This window comes from Somniosus microcephalus, unplaced genomic scaffold (assembly GCF_052327205.1).
Source record: "Somniosus microcephalus isolate GS21.2 unplaced genomic scaffold, FLI_Smic_1.0 scaffold336, whole genome shotgun sequence".
Lineage (NCBI taxonomy): Eukaryota > Metazoa > Chordata > Chondrichthyes > Squaliformes > Somniosidae > Somniosus > Somniosus microcephalus.
The window spans coordinates 154,620-172,016 of record NW_028225523.1 but is presented as its reverse complement, the minus strand read 5'-3'; the positions used below and the strand labels follow the sequence as shown (position 1 = coordinate 172,016).

The 17,397-nt window shown below is 47.8% G+C and overlaps 1 protein-coding gene across 1 annotated transcript in view; it reads right to left on the bottom strand.

Moving 5' to 3' along the window:
- Positions 1-17,397, bottom strand: part of LOC147081822 (uncharacterized) — a gene marked incomplete at its 5' end in the record, with an annotated part of 178,371 nt that overhangs the window by 16,106 nt on the left and 144,868 nt on the right. The window contains one exon of the mRNA XM_085980655.1: positions 5,502-5,584. Coding sequence (XP_085836781.1) covers positions 5,502-5,584 — 83 coding nt within the window. The remainder of the gene's footprint in view (positions 1-5,501; positions 5,585-17,397) is intronic.

Genomic DNA, 17,397 nt, shown 5'->3' with positions numbered 1-17,397 from the left:
GCTTATCGGGGGAAGGCAGCAGCAGCCAACTCCCTGGCACCGTGGGTGGTTCTGCTGCACAGGACAGGAGGAAAAAGAGCGGGAGAGCTATAGTGATAGGGGATTCTATTGTAAGGGGAATAGATAGGCATTTCTGCGGCCGCAAACGAGACTCCAGGATGGTATGTTGCCTCCCTGGTGCAAGGGTCAAGGATGTCTCGGAGCGGCTGCAGGGCATTCTGGAGGGGGAGGGTGAACAGCCAGTTATTGTGGTGCATATAGGTACGAACGATATAGGTATAAACTGGGATGAGGTCCTAAAAGCTGAATATAGGGAGTTAGGAGGTAAATTAAAAAACAGGACCTCAAAGGTAGTAATCTCAGGATTGCTACCAGTGCCACGTGCTAGTCAGAGTAGAAATAGAAGGATATTTCAGATGAATACGTGGCTAGAAGAATGGTGCAAGGAGGAGGGAATCAAATTCCTGGGACATTGGAACTCGTTCTCAGGGAGGTGGGACCAATACAAACTGTACGGTTTGCACCTGGGCAGGACTCGGACCGATGTCCTAGGGGGAGTGTTTCCTAGTGCTGTTTGGGGGGGGGGGGGTTTAAACTAAAATGGCAGGGGGTTGGGAACCTGTGCAGGGAGACAGAGGAAAGAGAAGCAAGGATAGAAGCAAAAGACAGGAAGGAGAAAAGCAAAAGTGGAAGTCAGAGAACTCAAGGGTTTAAATCAAACATGGCAACAGTAAATAATAATTCTAAAAGGTCTAAGAGTGTTAAAAAAACAAGCCTGAAGGCTTTGTGTCTTAATGCGAGGAGCATTCGTAATAAGGTGGATGAATTAGCTGTGCAAATAGATGTAAACAGATATGATATAATTGGGATTACGGAGACATGGCTCCAGGGTGACCAAGGCTGGAAATTCAACATCCAGGGATATTCAATATTCAGGAAAGAAAGGCAAAAAGGAAAAGGAGGTGGGGTAGCATTGCTAGTTAAAGAGGAGATTAACACAATAGTAAGGAAGGATATTAGCTCTGATGATGTGGAATCTGTATGGGTAGAGCTGAGAAATACCAAGGGGCAGAAAACGTTAGTGGGAGTTGTGTACAGACCCCCAAACAGTAATGCTGAGGGTGGGGATGGCATTAAATGGGAAATTAGAGACGCGTGCAATAAGGGCACAGCAGTTATCATGGGTGACTTTAATCTACATATAGAATGGGCTAACCAAATTAGTAACAATACTGTGGAGGAGGAATTCCTGGAGTGTATACGGGATGGTTTCCTGGACCAATATGTCGAGGAACTGGAGATCAGGCCATCTTAGACTGGGTATTATGTAATGAGAAAGGATTAGTTAGCAATCTTGTTGTGTGAGACCCCTTGGGGCGAAGCGATCATAATATGATAGAATTCTTCATTAAGATGGAGAGTGAAGTATTTGACTCAGAGACTAGGGTCCTGAATTTTAATCGAGGAAACTACGATGGTATGAGGTGCGAGTTGGCTAGAATGAATTGGGGAACATTTCTTAAAGGGTTGACGGTGGATAGGCAATGGCAAACATTTAAAGATCGCATGGATGAACTACAGAATTTGCTCATCCCTGTTTGGCATAAAAATAAAACAAAAAAGGTGACTCAACCGTGGCTAACAAGGGAAATTAGGGATAGCATAAGATCCAAGGAGAGGACATATAAATTGGCCAGAAAAAGCAGCAGACCTGAGGATTGGGAGCAGTTGAGGATTCAGCAAAGGAGGACCAAGGGATTAATTAAGAGGGGGAAAATAGAGTATGAGAGTAAGCTTGCAGGAACATAAAAACTGACTGTAAAAGCTTCTATAGATATGTGAAGAGAAAAAGATTGGTGAAGTCAAGTGTAGGTCCCTTGCAGTCAGAATCAGGGGAATTTATAATGGGGAACAAAGAAATGGCAGACCAATTAAATACATATTTTGGTTCTTTCTTCACAAAGGAGAACATAAATAACCTCCCAGAGATGTCGGGGAACATAGGGTCTAATGAGAGGGAGGAACTGAATGAAATCAGTATTTGTAGGGAAATGGTGTTAGGGAAATTGATGGGATTGAAGGCCGATAAATCCCCAGGGCCTGATAATCTACATCCTAGGGTACTTAAGGAAGTGGCCCTAGAAATAGTAGATGCATTGCTGGTCATCTTCCAAAATTCTATAGACTCTGGAACAGTTCCCATGGATTGGAGGGTAGCTAATGTAACCCCACTATTCAAAAAAGGTGGTAGAGAGAAAACAGGGAATTATAGACCGGTAAGCCTGACATCGGTAGTGGGGAAAATGCTAGAGTCCATTATAAAAGATGTAATAGCAGAGCATTTGGAAAACAGTGACAGGATCGGACAAAGTCAACATGGATTTACAAAATGTAAATCGTGCTTGAGTAATCTACTGGAATTTTTTGAGGATGTAACTGGTAAAATAGATAAGGGAGAACCAGTGGATGTGGTGTATTTGGACTTTCAGAAGGCTTTCGATAATGTCCCGCATAAGAGATTAGCGTGTAAAGTTAAAGCACATGCGATTGGGGGTAAGGTACTGACTTGGGTAGAGAACTGGTTGGCAGACAAGAAGCAAAGCGTTGGAATAAACGGGTCTTTTTCCGAGTGGCAGGCAGTGACTAGTGGGGTATTGCAGGGATCGGTTCGAGGACCCCAGCTATTCACAATATATATTAATGATCTAGACGAGGGAACTAGATGTAATATCTCCAAGTTTGCAGATGACACAAAGCTGGGTAGGCGTGTGTGCTGTGAGGAGGATGCTGAGAAACTCCAGTATGATTTGGACAGGTTGGGTGATTGGGCAGATGCATGGCAGATGCAGTATAATGTGGATAAATGCGAGGTTATCCACTTTGGTGGCAAAAACAGGAAGACAGATTATTATCCGAACGGCAATAGATTGGGAGAAGGGGAAGTGCAATGAGACCTGGGTGTCCTTGTGCACCAGTCGCTGTAGGTAAGAATGCAGGTGCAGCAGACGTTTAAGAACGCAAATGGTATTTTGGCCTTCATAGCGAGAGGATTCGAGTACAGGAGCAAGGATGCCTTGCTGCAGTTGTACAGGGCCTTGGTGAGACCACACCTTGAGTATTGTGTGCAGTTTTGGTCGCCTTATCTGAGGAACAATGTTCTTGCCATGGAGGGAGTGCAGCGACGATTCACCAGACTGATAGCTGGGATGGCAGGAATGACATATGAAGAGAGATTGGGTCGATTGGGCTCATATTCGCTGGAGTTTAGAAGAATGAGAGGGGATCTCATTGAAACTTATAAAATTCTAACAGGACTAGACAGACTAGATGCAGGAAGGATGTTCCTGATGGCAGGGGAGTCCAGAACCAGGGGTCACAGTCTAAAGATAAGGGGAAAGCCATTTAGGACAGAGATGAGGAGGAATTTCTTCACCCAGAGAATGGTGAACCTGTGGAATTCTCTGCCACAAAAGGCAGTTGAGGCCAATTCATTAAATATATTCAAGAAGGAGTTAGATATATTTCTCAAGGCTAAAGGGATCAAGGGATATGGAGAGAAAGCAGGGACAGGGTACTGAATTTGAATGATCAGCCATTAAATGGCGGAGCAGGCTCGAGGGGCTGAATGGCCTACTCCTGCTCCTATCTTCTATGTTTCTATATCAGATTATAATTAACATATCTGTTTACCCACAAGTTGGTAGGTTGGTAGGCAAGTCTGGAGAGATGTGTGAAATTTACTTTTGATTTATGCCAAGAGATAAATGACAGCTTCTTTACAAAATTATTTAAAACATAGTTTAAGGTATGATTCAAATAGATCACACAGTGCAACACCCACACCATCTGGCTGATTTGAAAATATATAGATAGAAACAAACTAATGAGTAAACAAAGTTATAGTTTATAAAGAGTTTGGGTGTTGTGGTTTAGGAATTATTTATATGTTTAATTTGTTTTAAGCTTTCATATTGCAATCTCCAAACTTTCATAATTATTCAGGTACCAGGTAATACGTGAACTGGAAAATTTAATGGTGAGCACTGTCCAGCTGGACAGCGTGTGGCGTTGGTCTGTGAGATTAGGAATTGACATATTGAAACCCATATCCTACCAACCTGTGGAACAATTCAGAGTAGCACATGCCCCACATGCTCTCATGAGTGCTGACACGACAAAACTCGGCTGATATACAGAAAGGCAGTTCCACGGCATGATAAAAGGGAAACCAGGTCCACTTTCAAGGAGGAAGTACCTTCCCAATGGTGGATAGGCTTTGAGGGATCAGAAGGTGAGCCACTTGTTGCAAAGTAACCAGCCTCGGCATATTCTTGTAGCCAAGGTGCTGATGTGGCTGGTCCAATTCAGCTTCTGGTCAAATTCAGCTTCTGGTCAATGGTGTTGGTGGTCAGGGACATATTGCCACACTTGCCTCCTCTGTAGCATGATTACACCTCTTCTGCACTAAAAGGGTCTGACATTTCTCTATTACACAATTCACCAGCATTTGGGGATCTCACAGGAAAAAGGTGCTTTTCAAAGTTGCGGCTCAGTCATTTCTGATACATTCTGCACACTCTTTAGCTGGATTACCAACCTTTGCATAATTTGTACCAATTAAGTGACTCATTAACTGAGAAATGTTACAGGATTTATTATTATAGTTGCATGATGAATGGCTTTTTTTGTCGCTCCCACAAATAAATTTGTGATCAATGAGATTGCATGTTTGAAACCAGCACGTGTCTGCTACTTTTTTAGCGGGTCTTAGTTAATGGGACGAAGGGGCATTGAGCACCTTTTTGGGGAAAAGAAGAAAATATGACCCTAAATTACATATTTGGTTACACCTACATTATCTATGCTTCAGCATTATGATTCATAGATTACACCCCCTCCTCCCCCCCCCCCCCCGCAATCTTCTTTTCTCCTATGGAAATAAATTGTGGGCAGAATTTTTAATTCCACTATTCACACACAGGAAAACCTTTTGTCACACGTAATCATAGAGAGGGGCTTTGATCCCAAATAGTCCACATAATATTTATAATTACTTGGTGGTGAACATTGCTCGAATATTTAAACTTAATATTTGAAGGGTTTGATCAAAAAATAATACAATAGATTGATTTTAGTTTCACATTGCCAATTAGAAATTAGTATAGAGAGATTTTCACCACTGTTCCTTACCAGCAGAGGTTCTTAGAGATTTATATCATTTTTGGATGGCAATAATGAAGAGGATTTTCCAGCCATTAGTTTCAATGCCTGGAAAATCGGAAGTGCGTAAATTGAATGTGCTAACCTCCGTGCCTGATTCTCCAATCTGTGCTGCAATCATGTGACACTATGCTGAGAGCAGAGCTTTCCTCTGAAAATTTGGTCATGTAAGAGACGGTTGAAGGCTGTGATTGGGAGTTTATAAGTTTTTAAGATGATGAGATAAGGTGAGCAAAATGGCCGTCGTCATCCGTATTTACCTTGTGATTTTGGATTCTTACCTTATGTTATGAAGGTCATATTCAAGCTTGGACTCAAAGTATTGAAATGCTTTTGTTACAGTCGGTTTAAGCTCTTTGGACACCTAAGCAAACAATAAGATGTAGGTTTCCAATAAAAGTGTGTTCTATACAACAAAACTCTTCAGAACCTTTACAAAATCAAAATACTGCAGTTGCTGGAAATCTGAAGTGCTGGAAATACTCAGCAGGTCAGGCAGCATCTGTGGAGAGAGAAACAAAGTGAAACGTTGGGGGGAATTTTCCAGGGGGTCAGCGGGTGCGATTGGTGGCGGATCAGGTGAGAAATTGTTTTTTTTTAAAGCGGGTGAGGACCCCGCTGTCAACCCGCTGCCATGCGCCTTTCCCAAATGTCGGGTCTGTCAGCGCTGAGCAGACCTGACACTCAGCAGCGGGGGAGGTAATTCAGGTCATTATGACCTTGTTAACAGAGGATTAACAACTATTTTGAGCTCACCTACAGAGATTACCAGGTTGCCCACGGGGTCCATGCTGCCGGGGCTCACATAAGAACATAAGAAATAGGAGCAGGAGTAGCCCATTTGGCCGCTCGAGCCTGCTCCGCCATTCTACCTCAACTCCACTTTCCTGCACTATCCCCATAGCCCTTGTGTTGTGTTTGTACCGCTATACACAACTACATAAAATAATAAAGTAGCAGAGACTGAGAGTAACTTCAAGTGATCTTTACTGGGGAACTGGAACTTCGGCACTGACTATACAAATCGATACACGTCTGTTATATACACTCGCAACTAAGGATGTACATCTGCAAAACAAAGTAGTCCCTTCAATGTTGTATACATTACACTTCCTCCCCCTTTATTTTAATAGTATATTAACGCAAAATTTCTATAATTAACATACAGAGCCTGTCTTTACAGTAACCTTTTTGTTTTCTTAAAAGTAACAAAATTCAAATTCCAACATAACATTTTATTTTGTCAACAGCCCTTTTACAAGTCAAGTCTCTGTGGAGGCCTCCTCTGCCTCTCTGGGTAATGTCTCTCCAGACTCTTTTGCTTTGGGGAATGAGACTGTACAGGTAGAGGTGCATCAGATGAGCTATCAGCACAGGTAGAGCTCTCCGCTGTGGATGAGGCTGGTGCTGATGCTGATGAATCAGGAGTGTCTGTTTCCATGTCAGGTGAGTCTGGGCGAGGTATAGGGGTGTTTTTCACCTGAACATCCAGAATTTGGTCCACATGACATCTCAAAACGTTCTCTCCCACATCCACTGTATACATCAGTGGTCCCTCTCTTGTGGATATTGTCCCTGGTTGCCACTTTTCCGTCCAGAAATCACGAGCAAGAACTGACTGTCCCACACTGAAGCTTCTTGTTGGCTTAGCATTCAAATGTTTGAACTGTTTGTTCTCTACATCACGACGTACGTTCGGTTTAAAAAGGTCCATGCGAGATCTCAGGTTCCTGTTCAGAAACATCATCGCTGGAGTCTGATTAGTGGCTGTGTGTACTGCGTTCCGATAAGCAAAGAGGAAATTGTCTATCTTGTGTTGCAGTGGTAGATTCTCGCTGTACATTGCTTTGATGGCCTTCTTGAAAGTCTGTACGAATCTTTCTGCCAAGCCATTTGTAGCTGGATGGTACGGGGCAGATGTGTAATGCTTGATTCCATTTTTCCTCATGAACCCTTGGAATTTGTCAGAGACAAATTGTCGTCCATTGTCTGTGCAGATTTGTTCTGGTAGGCCATTTCTAGCGAACATGGTCCTCAGAACTGCAATGGTCTTTTCAGATGTGGTTAATTTCATTTTAATGACCTCGGGCCATTTGGAATGTGCATCGACTGCAATCAAGAACATGGAGTCCATGAACGGTCCAGCAAAGTCGACATGCACACATTGCCATGGTGATGAGGGCCATTCCCATGAATGGAGAGGGGCTTGTGGTGGTGCGTTCTGGACCTTTTTACACCCTGAGCAGCTCTTTGTCAGGTCCTCGATCTGTTTGTTAATTCCCGGCCACCACACGTAACCACGGGCAAGGATTTTCATCTTTACCGTACCTAAGTGGCCTTCATGCAGTTCATCTAGCACTCGGTTACGAAGCTTGGGAGGAATCACAACTCGTGAGCCGCACATCAGTGTTCCCCAACACACTGATAACTGCTCCCTCCTAGCTGAGAATGCTGGAAACAATGAGTCACCATGCGCTGGCCATCCCTTCACAGTGATGTCATAAACTTTTGACAATGTAGGGTCATTGCGTGTTTCTCTTTCAATGAGGGAGTTTGTCACTGGTACCTGCTCAACTATTGTTGTGTGAAATACCTCTGCTGAGTCAACTGTTGTAATTCTCTCTGAGGTCGGCAGTGGTAAACGTGACAAACCATTGACGTTGCCATGTTGCTTGGTCCCCTTGTATTCAATGCCATACAGGTGAGCCCCTAGGAAGAGTGACCATCGCTGTAGCCGTTGTGCCGTCATCACTGGAACGCCCTTCCTTGGGTTGAAGATTGAAACGAGAGGCTGGTGGTCAGTTAACAGTGTAAACTGTTGACCATACAAGTAGTGGTTGAATTTCTTGACTCCCCACACAAGGCTAAGGGCTTCTCGGTCAATCTGTGCATAATTGCATTCAGCTGTAGTCAACGATCTTGAGGCAAAGGCTATTGGTCTTTCTGAGCCGTCTGGGAACTTATGTGACAACATGGCACCAATGCCATGGGGTGAAGCATCACATGCCAGTCGAATAGGTAAGGATGGGTCAAAGTGAGCTAGCACCTCTTCTGAAGTAATGAGTCTTTTACTCTCTTGAAAAGCTTGTTCACAGCTGTCACTCCACTTCCATTGTGGCCCTGTCTGTAGCAGTGCATTTAGTGGATGTAACACTGTGGATAGGTTGGGCAAGAACTTGTGATAGTAGTTCACCAGTCCAAGATATGATCTCAACTGAGACACATTTTCAGGTGTTGGTGCATTAATCACAGCTTCAATCTTGTCTGGAGACTTGTGTAAACCATCCTTGTCAATCATGTTGTGTATGTACCTTTATGGGAATAACTGGTCTTAGGCTGCAGTACCGGCAGTGACCACCCCTATATAAAAGGCCCTAGCAGGCTTCTGTAGTTTCAGTTTCAAGCTGCCTCTTGTTCAGTAAAATACCTGTTAAACTGTTCTCCCGAAGTCCGTGTATTATTGAGGCGCGGACTTTACAGTGGCGACGAGTAAGTTCGAACTCACCTGCAGTGTGGCATCATCTCACGGGGATCTCGCCTGAAAGGAAGGTCCTGGAAGGTCGTAGTCTGAGCAACGGGCGTCAACCGAGGGCAACCGCCCAAAGAATCCATCGGTGTTTGGAGAATTGCAGGAGAGACTGTGGTTCCAGCGAATCGTGCTGGTAGCAGGTAGCGTGCTGACCCTTCCGGACTGCGGCGGGCTCAAGCTTGATCGAGCGGCTCTACAAATCGGGCCGCGCAGCGTCGCCGGGAAAAGAAAACAAGAGAGGGTGGAGCGCACAGGGCGCGGTCGGTGCTCGAGAACAGGACAGCGGAGAGAAACTAAACGGGGGGGGGGAAGGAAAGCGAGACGCGCCGAAGCTGCGGGTCGCCGCCATTACCCCATAGAACGCTAGGAGCAGCGTGGCAGTAAGGGGAAGAAGCAAAAGCATGGGAGGTGCCATTTTATTCCATTGGGGAAGAAGCAAAAGCGCGGGAGGTGCCATTTTAAATCGCCCAAGATGCCAAAAAGTGGCAGTATCACTGCTTTCGACAACGAGGTAGAAGACTGGACCACGTATGTGGAAAGAATTGAAGTGTACTGCAAGGCAAATGAGGTGGCTGATGGAAAGAGGGCGTCGGTATTATTAAATCTGATGGGTGCGAGTACGTACGGCCTATTGCGGAATTTAATTACCCCAGCTAAACCAATGGAGAAAAGTTTTGAGGAGATTGTTCATATCTTGCAGGAACACCTAAGCCCTACACCACTGCTGATAGCAGAAAGATTCAAGTTCCATAAAAGAAACCAGCACAAAGATGAGAGCAATGCTGACTATCTTACAGAACTACGCAAGTTATCGAAGCACTGCCAGTTCGGAGCAGGACCGGCAGACACCTTACGGGGTAAGTTTGTCTGCGGGCTCCAGAGTGAAGGAACCCAGAAACGACTGCTTTCAAAAAAGGACCTGACGCTAGAACAGGCTTTCAGCGTGGCAGTATCCTACGAAGCAGCAGCATGGGGAGCTGCGGAAATACAACAGAAACCACAAGAATACAGCGCTAACGAAATGGCGTATGGAGCCGAAAAGTGCTATCGCTGCGGCAGAACAACCCATGAGCAGAAGGACTGCTGGTTTAAAGACAAAATATGCAGGCAATGCGGGAAAATGGGACATATAGCAAGAGTCTGCAGGTCGGGAAAGAAGACCAACACGACAAGAACTACTAAGGAACAGTACAGGAAAGTAAAGAAACTGACAGATAGTAGTTCAGAAGATCAGGAGAGTGATAAGGACTCCGGAAGCAGGTGACTAAGTTGTTTAAAGTTACACAACGTGATCGCAAAAGAAGATCACCGAACCATTTGGGTCACCCTCATGATAGCAGGGTCCCCAGTGAAGATGGAATTGGACACAGGATCAGCCCTAACTGTCATGAATCGACGAGACTATGAGCGGCTATTCTTACACATACCCTTGAAGGACACGTCCATTGTATTGAAGACATACACGGGGCAAAAGGTCTACCCCAGAGGAAAAATAAGGGTGCCAGTTGAATATAACGGAAAGGAAACACAGAAACTATACATGTATATACTACGAGATGGAGGACCACCATTATTGGGACGTGAATGGATCCGAAGACTACAATTGGATTGGCATTCCATTCTGGCACTAACTGTGACTGACAAAAAAGATGATGACGTCGCACCTGGACGTCTGTCACAAATTCTATCTGACGCGGAAGAGGTGTTCCAACAAGGAATTGTGTCTCTAAAAGGAGTAAAGGCAACCATAAAGATTGAGGATAACGCAACCCCAAAATTTTTCAAGGCCAGACCGGTGCCATACGCGATATGCCCAGCTATGGAAGCTGAACTGGAGAGTCTGGAGCGTTCGGGGGTGCTGTCTAAGGTGGACTGGAGCGAGTGGGCCACACCCATCGTTCCTGTAATGAAGAAAGCATTGAGCAGCACGCCTGGGGAGCCCAGGAAGGTTCGCATCTGTGGGGACTTCAAGGTGACTGTGAACCCAGTCCTGCACACAGTACAGTATCCGCTTCCGCGGATAGAAGATATTTTCACCTCACTATCTAGAGGGAAACATTTTACAAAGATTGACCTGGCTCAAGCGTATCTACAAATGGAGGTGGAAGAAGCATCTAGGAAATAACTCACGATAAACACTCACAAAGGCCTTTACCAGTACAATCGACTGGTATTTGGGGTAGCATCGGCCCCGGCTATGTGGCAGAGGGCAATGGAACAAGTCCTGCAAGGGATCCCGGGGACCCAGTGTTATTTGGACGACATCCTGGTCACGGGCGAAAATGACAATGAACACCTTGCCAACCTGGAACAGGTGCTCACGAGATTGCAGGAATATGGGCTACGAGCCAACCGTCCCAAATGCGAGTTCTTCAGGAGACAGATCTCGTATTGTGGCCACATGATTGATGAGGAAGGGTTGCATAAGTCGCCGGACAAGATTGAGGCTGTAGTCAAGGCTCCAGCACCAGAAAATGTGTCGCAACTGAGGTCTTTCCTCGGGTTGGTGAACTACTACCATAAGTTCTTGCCGAATTTATCTACAATTCTGCACCCACTGAACGCCCTCCTTCAAACTGGTGTAACATGGAAATGGAGTGATGAGTGTAAGCGTGCCTTTCAGGAATGTAAATGCCAAATCACTTCAAAAGAAGTATTGGCCCACTACAACCCAACACGACCGATTCGGTTGGCATGTGATGCGTCACCTTGCGGCATTGGAGCGGTGCTGTCACACAAATTCCATGACGGTTCAGAGAGGCCAATAGCCTTTGCATCGCGCTCGCCAACCTCAGCCGAGCGTAACTACGCCCAGATTGACAGGGAGGCCCTCAGCCTGGTGTGGGGGGTGAAGAAGTTCAATCACTATCTGCACGGGCAGAAATTCACCCTACTGACTGATAATCAACCCCTGGTCTCAATTTTTAACCCAAAGAAGGGCGTTCCGGTGATGACGGCGCAACGGCTGCAAATATGGTCACTTTTTCTAGGGGCACATCAGTATGACATGGAGTACAAAGGTACGAAACAACATGGAAATGCTGATGGGCTGTCGCGCCTACCGTTGCCTACGGCGGAAGAAGCACCTGCAGTGGACCCTGTGGAGATATTCCATGCGACCATAGTCGAATGTTTGCCTTACAAACGCAAGTATTGAGAAGGAAACCCGAAATGACCCGACACTCTCTCGGGTCTATGATTTGATGGTGAAGGGATGGCCAGCATATGGCGACTCACTGTTGCCAGCAGTCTCGCCAAGGAGGGAACAGCTGTCAGTGTGCCGGGGAACCTTGATGTGTGGATCCCGAGTGGTAATTCCACCCAAGTTGAGAGATAGAGTGCTCAATGAGCTTCATGAGGGTCATCTGGGAGGGGTAAAAATTAAGAGCCTAGCCAGGGCGTTTGTGTGGTGGCCGGGAATCGATAAAGAAATCGAGGAGCAGCGGGAGCAGCGAGGAGGAGCTCGGGAGGAAACCCGGCGACCAGCGAGGCCCGAGACCAGTCGGGAGCAGTGATTCAGAGCCGGTATAAAAACCGGAGAGAGGCGAGGCCCGAGACCAGTCGGGAGCAGCGGGAGCAGCGAGGAGGAGCTCGGGAGGAAACCCGGCGACCAGCGAGGCCCGAGACCAGTCGGGAGCAGTGATTCAGAGCCGGTATAAAAACCGGAGAGAGGCGAGGCCCGAGACCAGTCGGGAGCAGCGGGAGCAGCGAGGAGGAGCTCGGGAGGAAACCCGGCGACCAGCGAGGCCCGAGACCAGTCGGGAGCAGTGATTCAGAGCCGGTATAAAAGCCGGAGAGAGGCGAGGCCCGAGACCAGTCGGGAGCAGCGGGAGCAGCGAGGAGGAGCTCGGGAGGAAACCCGGCGACCAGCGAGGCCCGAGACCAGTCGGGAGCAGTGATTCAGAGCCGGTATAAAAACCGGAGAGAGGCGAGGCCCGAGACCAGTCGGGAGCAGCGGGAGCAGCGAGGAGGAGCTCGGGAGGAAACCCGGCGACCAGCGAGGCCCGAGACCAGTCGGGAGCAGTGATTCAGAGCCGGTATAAAAACCGGAGAGAGGCGAGGCCCGAGACCAGTCGGGAGCAGCGGGAGCAGCGAGGAGGAGCTCGGGAGGAAACCCGGCGACCAGCGAGGCCCGAGACCAGTCGGGAGCAGTGATTCAGAGCCGGTATAAAAACCGGAGAGAGGCGAGGCCCGAGACCAGTCGGGAGCAGCGGGAGCAGCGAGGAGGAGCTCGGGAGGAAACCCGGCGACCAGCGAGGCCCGAGACCAGTCGGGAGCAGTGATTCAGAGCCGGTATAAAAACCGGAGAGAGGCGAGGCCCGAGACCAGTCGGGAGCAGCGGGAGCAGCGAGGAGGAGCTCGGGAGGAAACCCGGCGACCAGCGAGGCCCGAGACCAGTCGGGAGCAGTGATTCAGAGCCGGTATAAAAACCGGAGAGAGGCGAGGCCCGAGACCAGTCGGGAGCAGCGGGAGCAGCGAGGAGGAGCTCGGGAGGAAACCCGGCGACCAGCGAGGCCCGAGACCAGTCGGGAGCAGTGATTCAGAGCCGGTATAAAAACCGGAGAGAGGCGAGGCCCGAGACCAGTCGGGAGCAGCGGGAGCAGCGAGGAGGAGCTCGGGAGGAAACCCGGCGACCAGCGAGGCCCGAGACCAGTCGGGAGCAGTGATTCAGAGCCGGTATAAAAACCGGAGAGAGGCGAGGCCCGAGACCAGTCGGGAGCAGCGGGAGCAGCGAGGAGGAGCTCGGGAGGAAACCCGGCGACCAGCGAGGCCCGAGACCAGTCGGGAGCAGTGATTCAGAGCCGGTATAAAAACCGGAGAGAGGCGAGGCCCGAGACCAGTCGGGAGCAGCGGGAGCAGCGAGGAGGAGCTCGGGAGGAAACCCGGCGACCAGCGAGGCCCGAGACCAGTCGGGAGCAGTGATTCAGAGCCGGTATAAAAACCGGAGAGAGGCGAGGCCCGAGACCAGTCGGGAGCAGCGGGAGCTGCGAGGAGGAGCTCGGGAGGAAACCCGGCGACCAGCGAGGCCCGAGACCAGTCGGGAGCAGTGATTCAGAGCCGGTATAAAAACCGGAGAGAGGCGAGGCCCGAGACCAGTCGGGAGCAGCGAGGAGGAGCTCGGGAGGAAACCCGGCGACCAGCGAGGCCCGAGACCAGTCGGGAGCAGTGATTCAGAGCCGGTATAAAAACCGGAGAGAGGCGAGGCCCGAGACCAGTCGGGAGCAGCGGGAGCAGCGAGGAGGAGCTCGGGAGGAAACCCGGCGACCAGCGAGGCCCGAGACCAGTCGGGAGCAGTGATTCAGAGCCGGTATAAAAACCGGAGAGAGGCGGGAGAGCAGGAGGCCAGTAACTGGTGAGTTTAAAAGCTCACCTTTCGCGGGCTTTTTCTTTCACAGCTGGTGCAGACGGGAGAGCAGGAGGCCAGTAATTCTTATATAGGTGGAGCTGTTGCTAAACCCGAAACACTACAGTGTAGTGTCTCCCACCCTTCCACCTCCTCTAACCTTTTAGGGGTTAGGGGAAGCTGAAAAGGTAGGTTCAATTTATTTTATTTCAGGAGCCTAACCTAGGTGGAGAAGTTTCCAGGACAGGAGGCGGCAGTGAAAATACAACACCAGAAAACAGGTAGGTGACTGGTTGGTGAGTACTTTCACAAACTTATTCTAAGTAGAATTCAATAGTTAAGCTAAATCGTAGTAAATAAAAGGGTATTGTAAGGGTTAAGTCATGGAAGGGCAGCTCGGACCCGTGTCATGCTTCTCCTGTGCCATGTGGGAAATCAGGGACACTGTCCCTGACAACTATGTGTGCAGGAAGTGTGTCCAGCTGCAGCTCCTAGCAGACCGCATGGCGGCGCTGGAGCTGCGAATGGACTCACTCTGGAGCATACGCGATGCTGAGGATCTTGTGGATAGCACATTCAGTGAGTTGGTCACACCGCAGGTAAAGGCTAGCTCAGACAGTAAATGGGTGACCAAAAGGCAGGGTAAAGGCAGGAAGGTAGTGCAGGAGTCACCTGCGGTCATCTCCCTCCAAAACAGGTTTACCGTTTTGGGTACTGTTGGGGGAGATGACTTATCAGGGGAAGGCACCAGCAGCCAGGTTCAGGCCACCATGACTGGCTCTGCTGCACAGAAGGGCGGGAAAAAGAGGGATAGGGCTATAGTGATAGGGGATTCAATTGTAAGGGGGATAGATAGGAGTTTCTGTGGCCGAGACCGAGACTCCAAGATGGTATGTTGCCTCCCTGGTGCAAGGGTCAAGGATGTCTCGGAGCGGGTGCAGAGCATTCTGAAGGGGGAGGGGGATCAGCCAGTTGTCGTGGTACATGTAGGTACCAACGATGTAGGTAAAAAGAGGGAGGAGGTCCTACAAGCTGAATTTAGGGAGTTAGGAGCTAAATTGAAAAGTAGGACCTCAAAGGTAGTAATCTCTGGATTGCTACCAGTGCCACGAGCTAATAAGTTTAGAGAGAGTAAGATAGATAAGCTAAATACGTGGCTTGAGCAGTGGTGCAAGGGAGAGGGATTTAAATTCCTGAGGCATTGGAACCAGTTCTTGGGGAGGAGTGACCTGTACCAAGGGGACGGTCTACACCTGAACTGTGAGGGAGCCGATGTCCTCGGGGTAATATTTTCTAGGGCGGTTCGGGAGGATTTAAACTAATTTGGCAGGGGGATGGGAACCTAGGTAGTGGAAAAGAGGGAAGTCATATGAAGTCAGAAATAGATGGTAGAAAGGTGAGAAGCAATAAGCAAAGGAGAGAAACACAAAGGGCCAAACTAATTCATAATGAGAGTGTGAAAAAAGCAAGCCTGAAGGCTTTGTATCTTAATGCTAGAAGCATTAGGAACAAGGTGGATGAATTAGTTGTGGAAATAGAGGTAAACAAGTATGATTTGATTGGGATTACAGAAACGTGGCTGCAGGGTGGGCAAGGCTGGGAACTTAACATCCAGGGATATACAATATTTAGGAAGGATCGGCAAAAAGGTAGGGGAGGTGGGGTAGCATTGCTGGTAAAGGAGGGGATTAATGCAATGGAAAGGAAGGATATTAACTCGGATGAAACGGAATCTGTATGGGTAGAAATGAGAAATAGCAAGGGGAGGAAAACGTTAGTGGGTGTGATATATAGGCCTCCAAATAGTAATATGGAGGTGAGGGAAGGCATAAAAAGGGAAATTAGAGAAGCGTGCGATAAGAGCACAGCTGTCATCATGGGTGACTTTAATTTACATATTGATTGGACTACCCAAATTAGTAAAAATTCTGAGGAGGAGGAATTCCTGGAATGTTTTCGGGACGGTTATCTGGACCAATATGTCGAGGAGCCGACTCGAGATCAGGCCATTTTAGACTGGGTATTGTGCAATGAGAAGGGACTTATCAGCAATCTTCTTGTACGAGGCCCCTTGGGTCAGAGCGATCATAATATGATCGAGCTCTCAGTCGAGATGGAGAGTGAGGAAATTGAATCAGAGACTAAGGTCCAGAACTTAAATAAAGGGAATTACGAGGGTATGAGACGGGAATTGGGTAAGATTGATTGGGTGGTGTTTCTGGGGGGATTGACAGTGGATAGACAATGGCAAGCATTCAAAGATAGAATGGAAGAATTCCAGAACATGTTTATACCGGTTTGGCATAAAAATAAACCTAAAAAGGTGGCTCAACCGTGGATAACGAGGGAAATTAGGGACAGCATAAAATCAAAAAAAAGGGCATATCAACTGGCAAAAAAAAGCACCAGACCGGAAGATTGGGGGCAGTACAGGATACAGCAAAAGAGGACAAAGGGATTAATCAGGAAGGGGAAAATAGAATACGAAAGTAAACTTGCAGCAAACATAAAGACAGACTGCAAAAGCTTTTATCGGTATATCAGGAGGAAAAGACTGGTAAAATCCCAAGTCGGTCCCTTGCAGTCCGATTCGGGAGAATATATAATGGAGAATAAGGAAATGGCAGACCAATTAAACTCATACTTTGGTTCTGTATTCACAAAGGAGGACACAAATAACCTCCCAGGAATATCGGCAAACATAGGGACTAATGAGAGGGAGGAGCTGACAGAAATTAGTATCTCTAGGGATATGGTGTTGGGTAAGTTGAGGGGACTGAAGGCCGACAAATCCCCGGGGCCTGATAAACTACATCCTAGGGTACTTAAGGAGGTGGCCCTGGAGATAGCAGATGCTCTAAGGATCATCTTCCGGAACTCCATTGACTCGGGAACAGTACCCGTGGATTGGAGGGTAGCTAATGTTACCCCAATATTTAAAAAGGGGGGTAGAGAGAAAGCAGGGAATTATAGACCAGTAAGCCTTACATCGGTTGTGGGCAAAATGCTAGAGTCCATTATTAAGGATAAAATAGCGGAGCACTTGACAAATGGGGAAAGGATCGGACAGAGTCAACATGGATTTACAAAGGGTAAATCGTGTTTGACTAATCTGCTGGAATTTTTTGAGGAAGTAACTGGTAAAATAGATGGGGGAGAGCCAGTGGATGTGGTGTACCTTGACTTCCAGAAAGCCTTCGATAAGGTTCCACACAAAAGATTATCATGCAAAATTAAGGCTCATGGGATTGGGGGCAAAGTATTAACGTGGATAGAGAACTGGCTGGCGGATAGAAAACAGAGA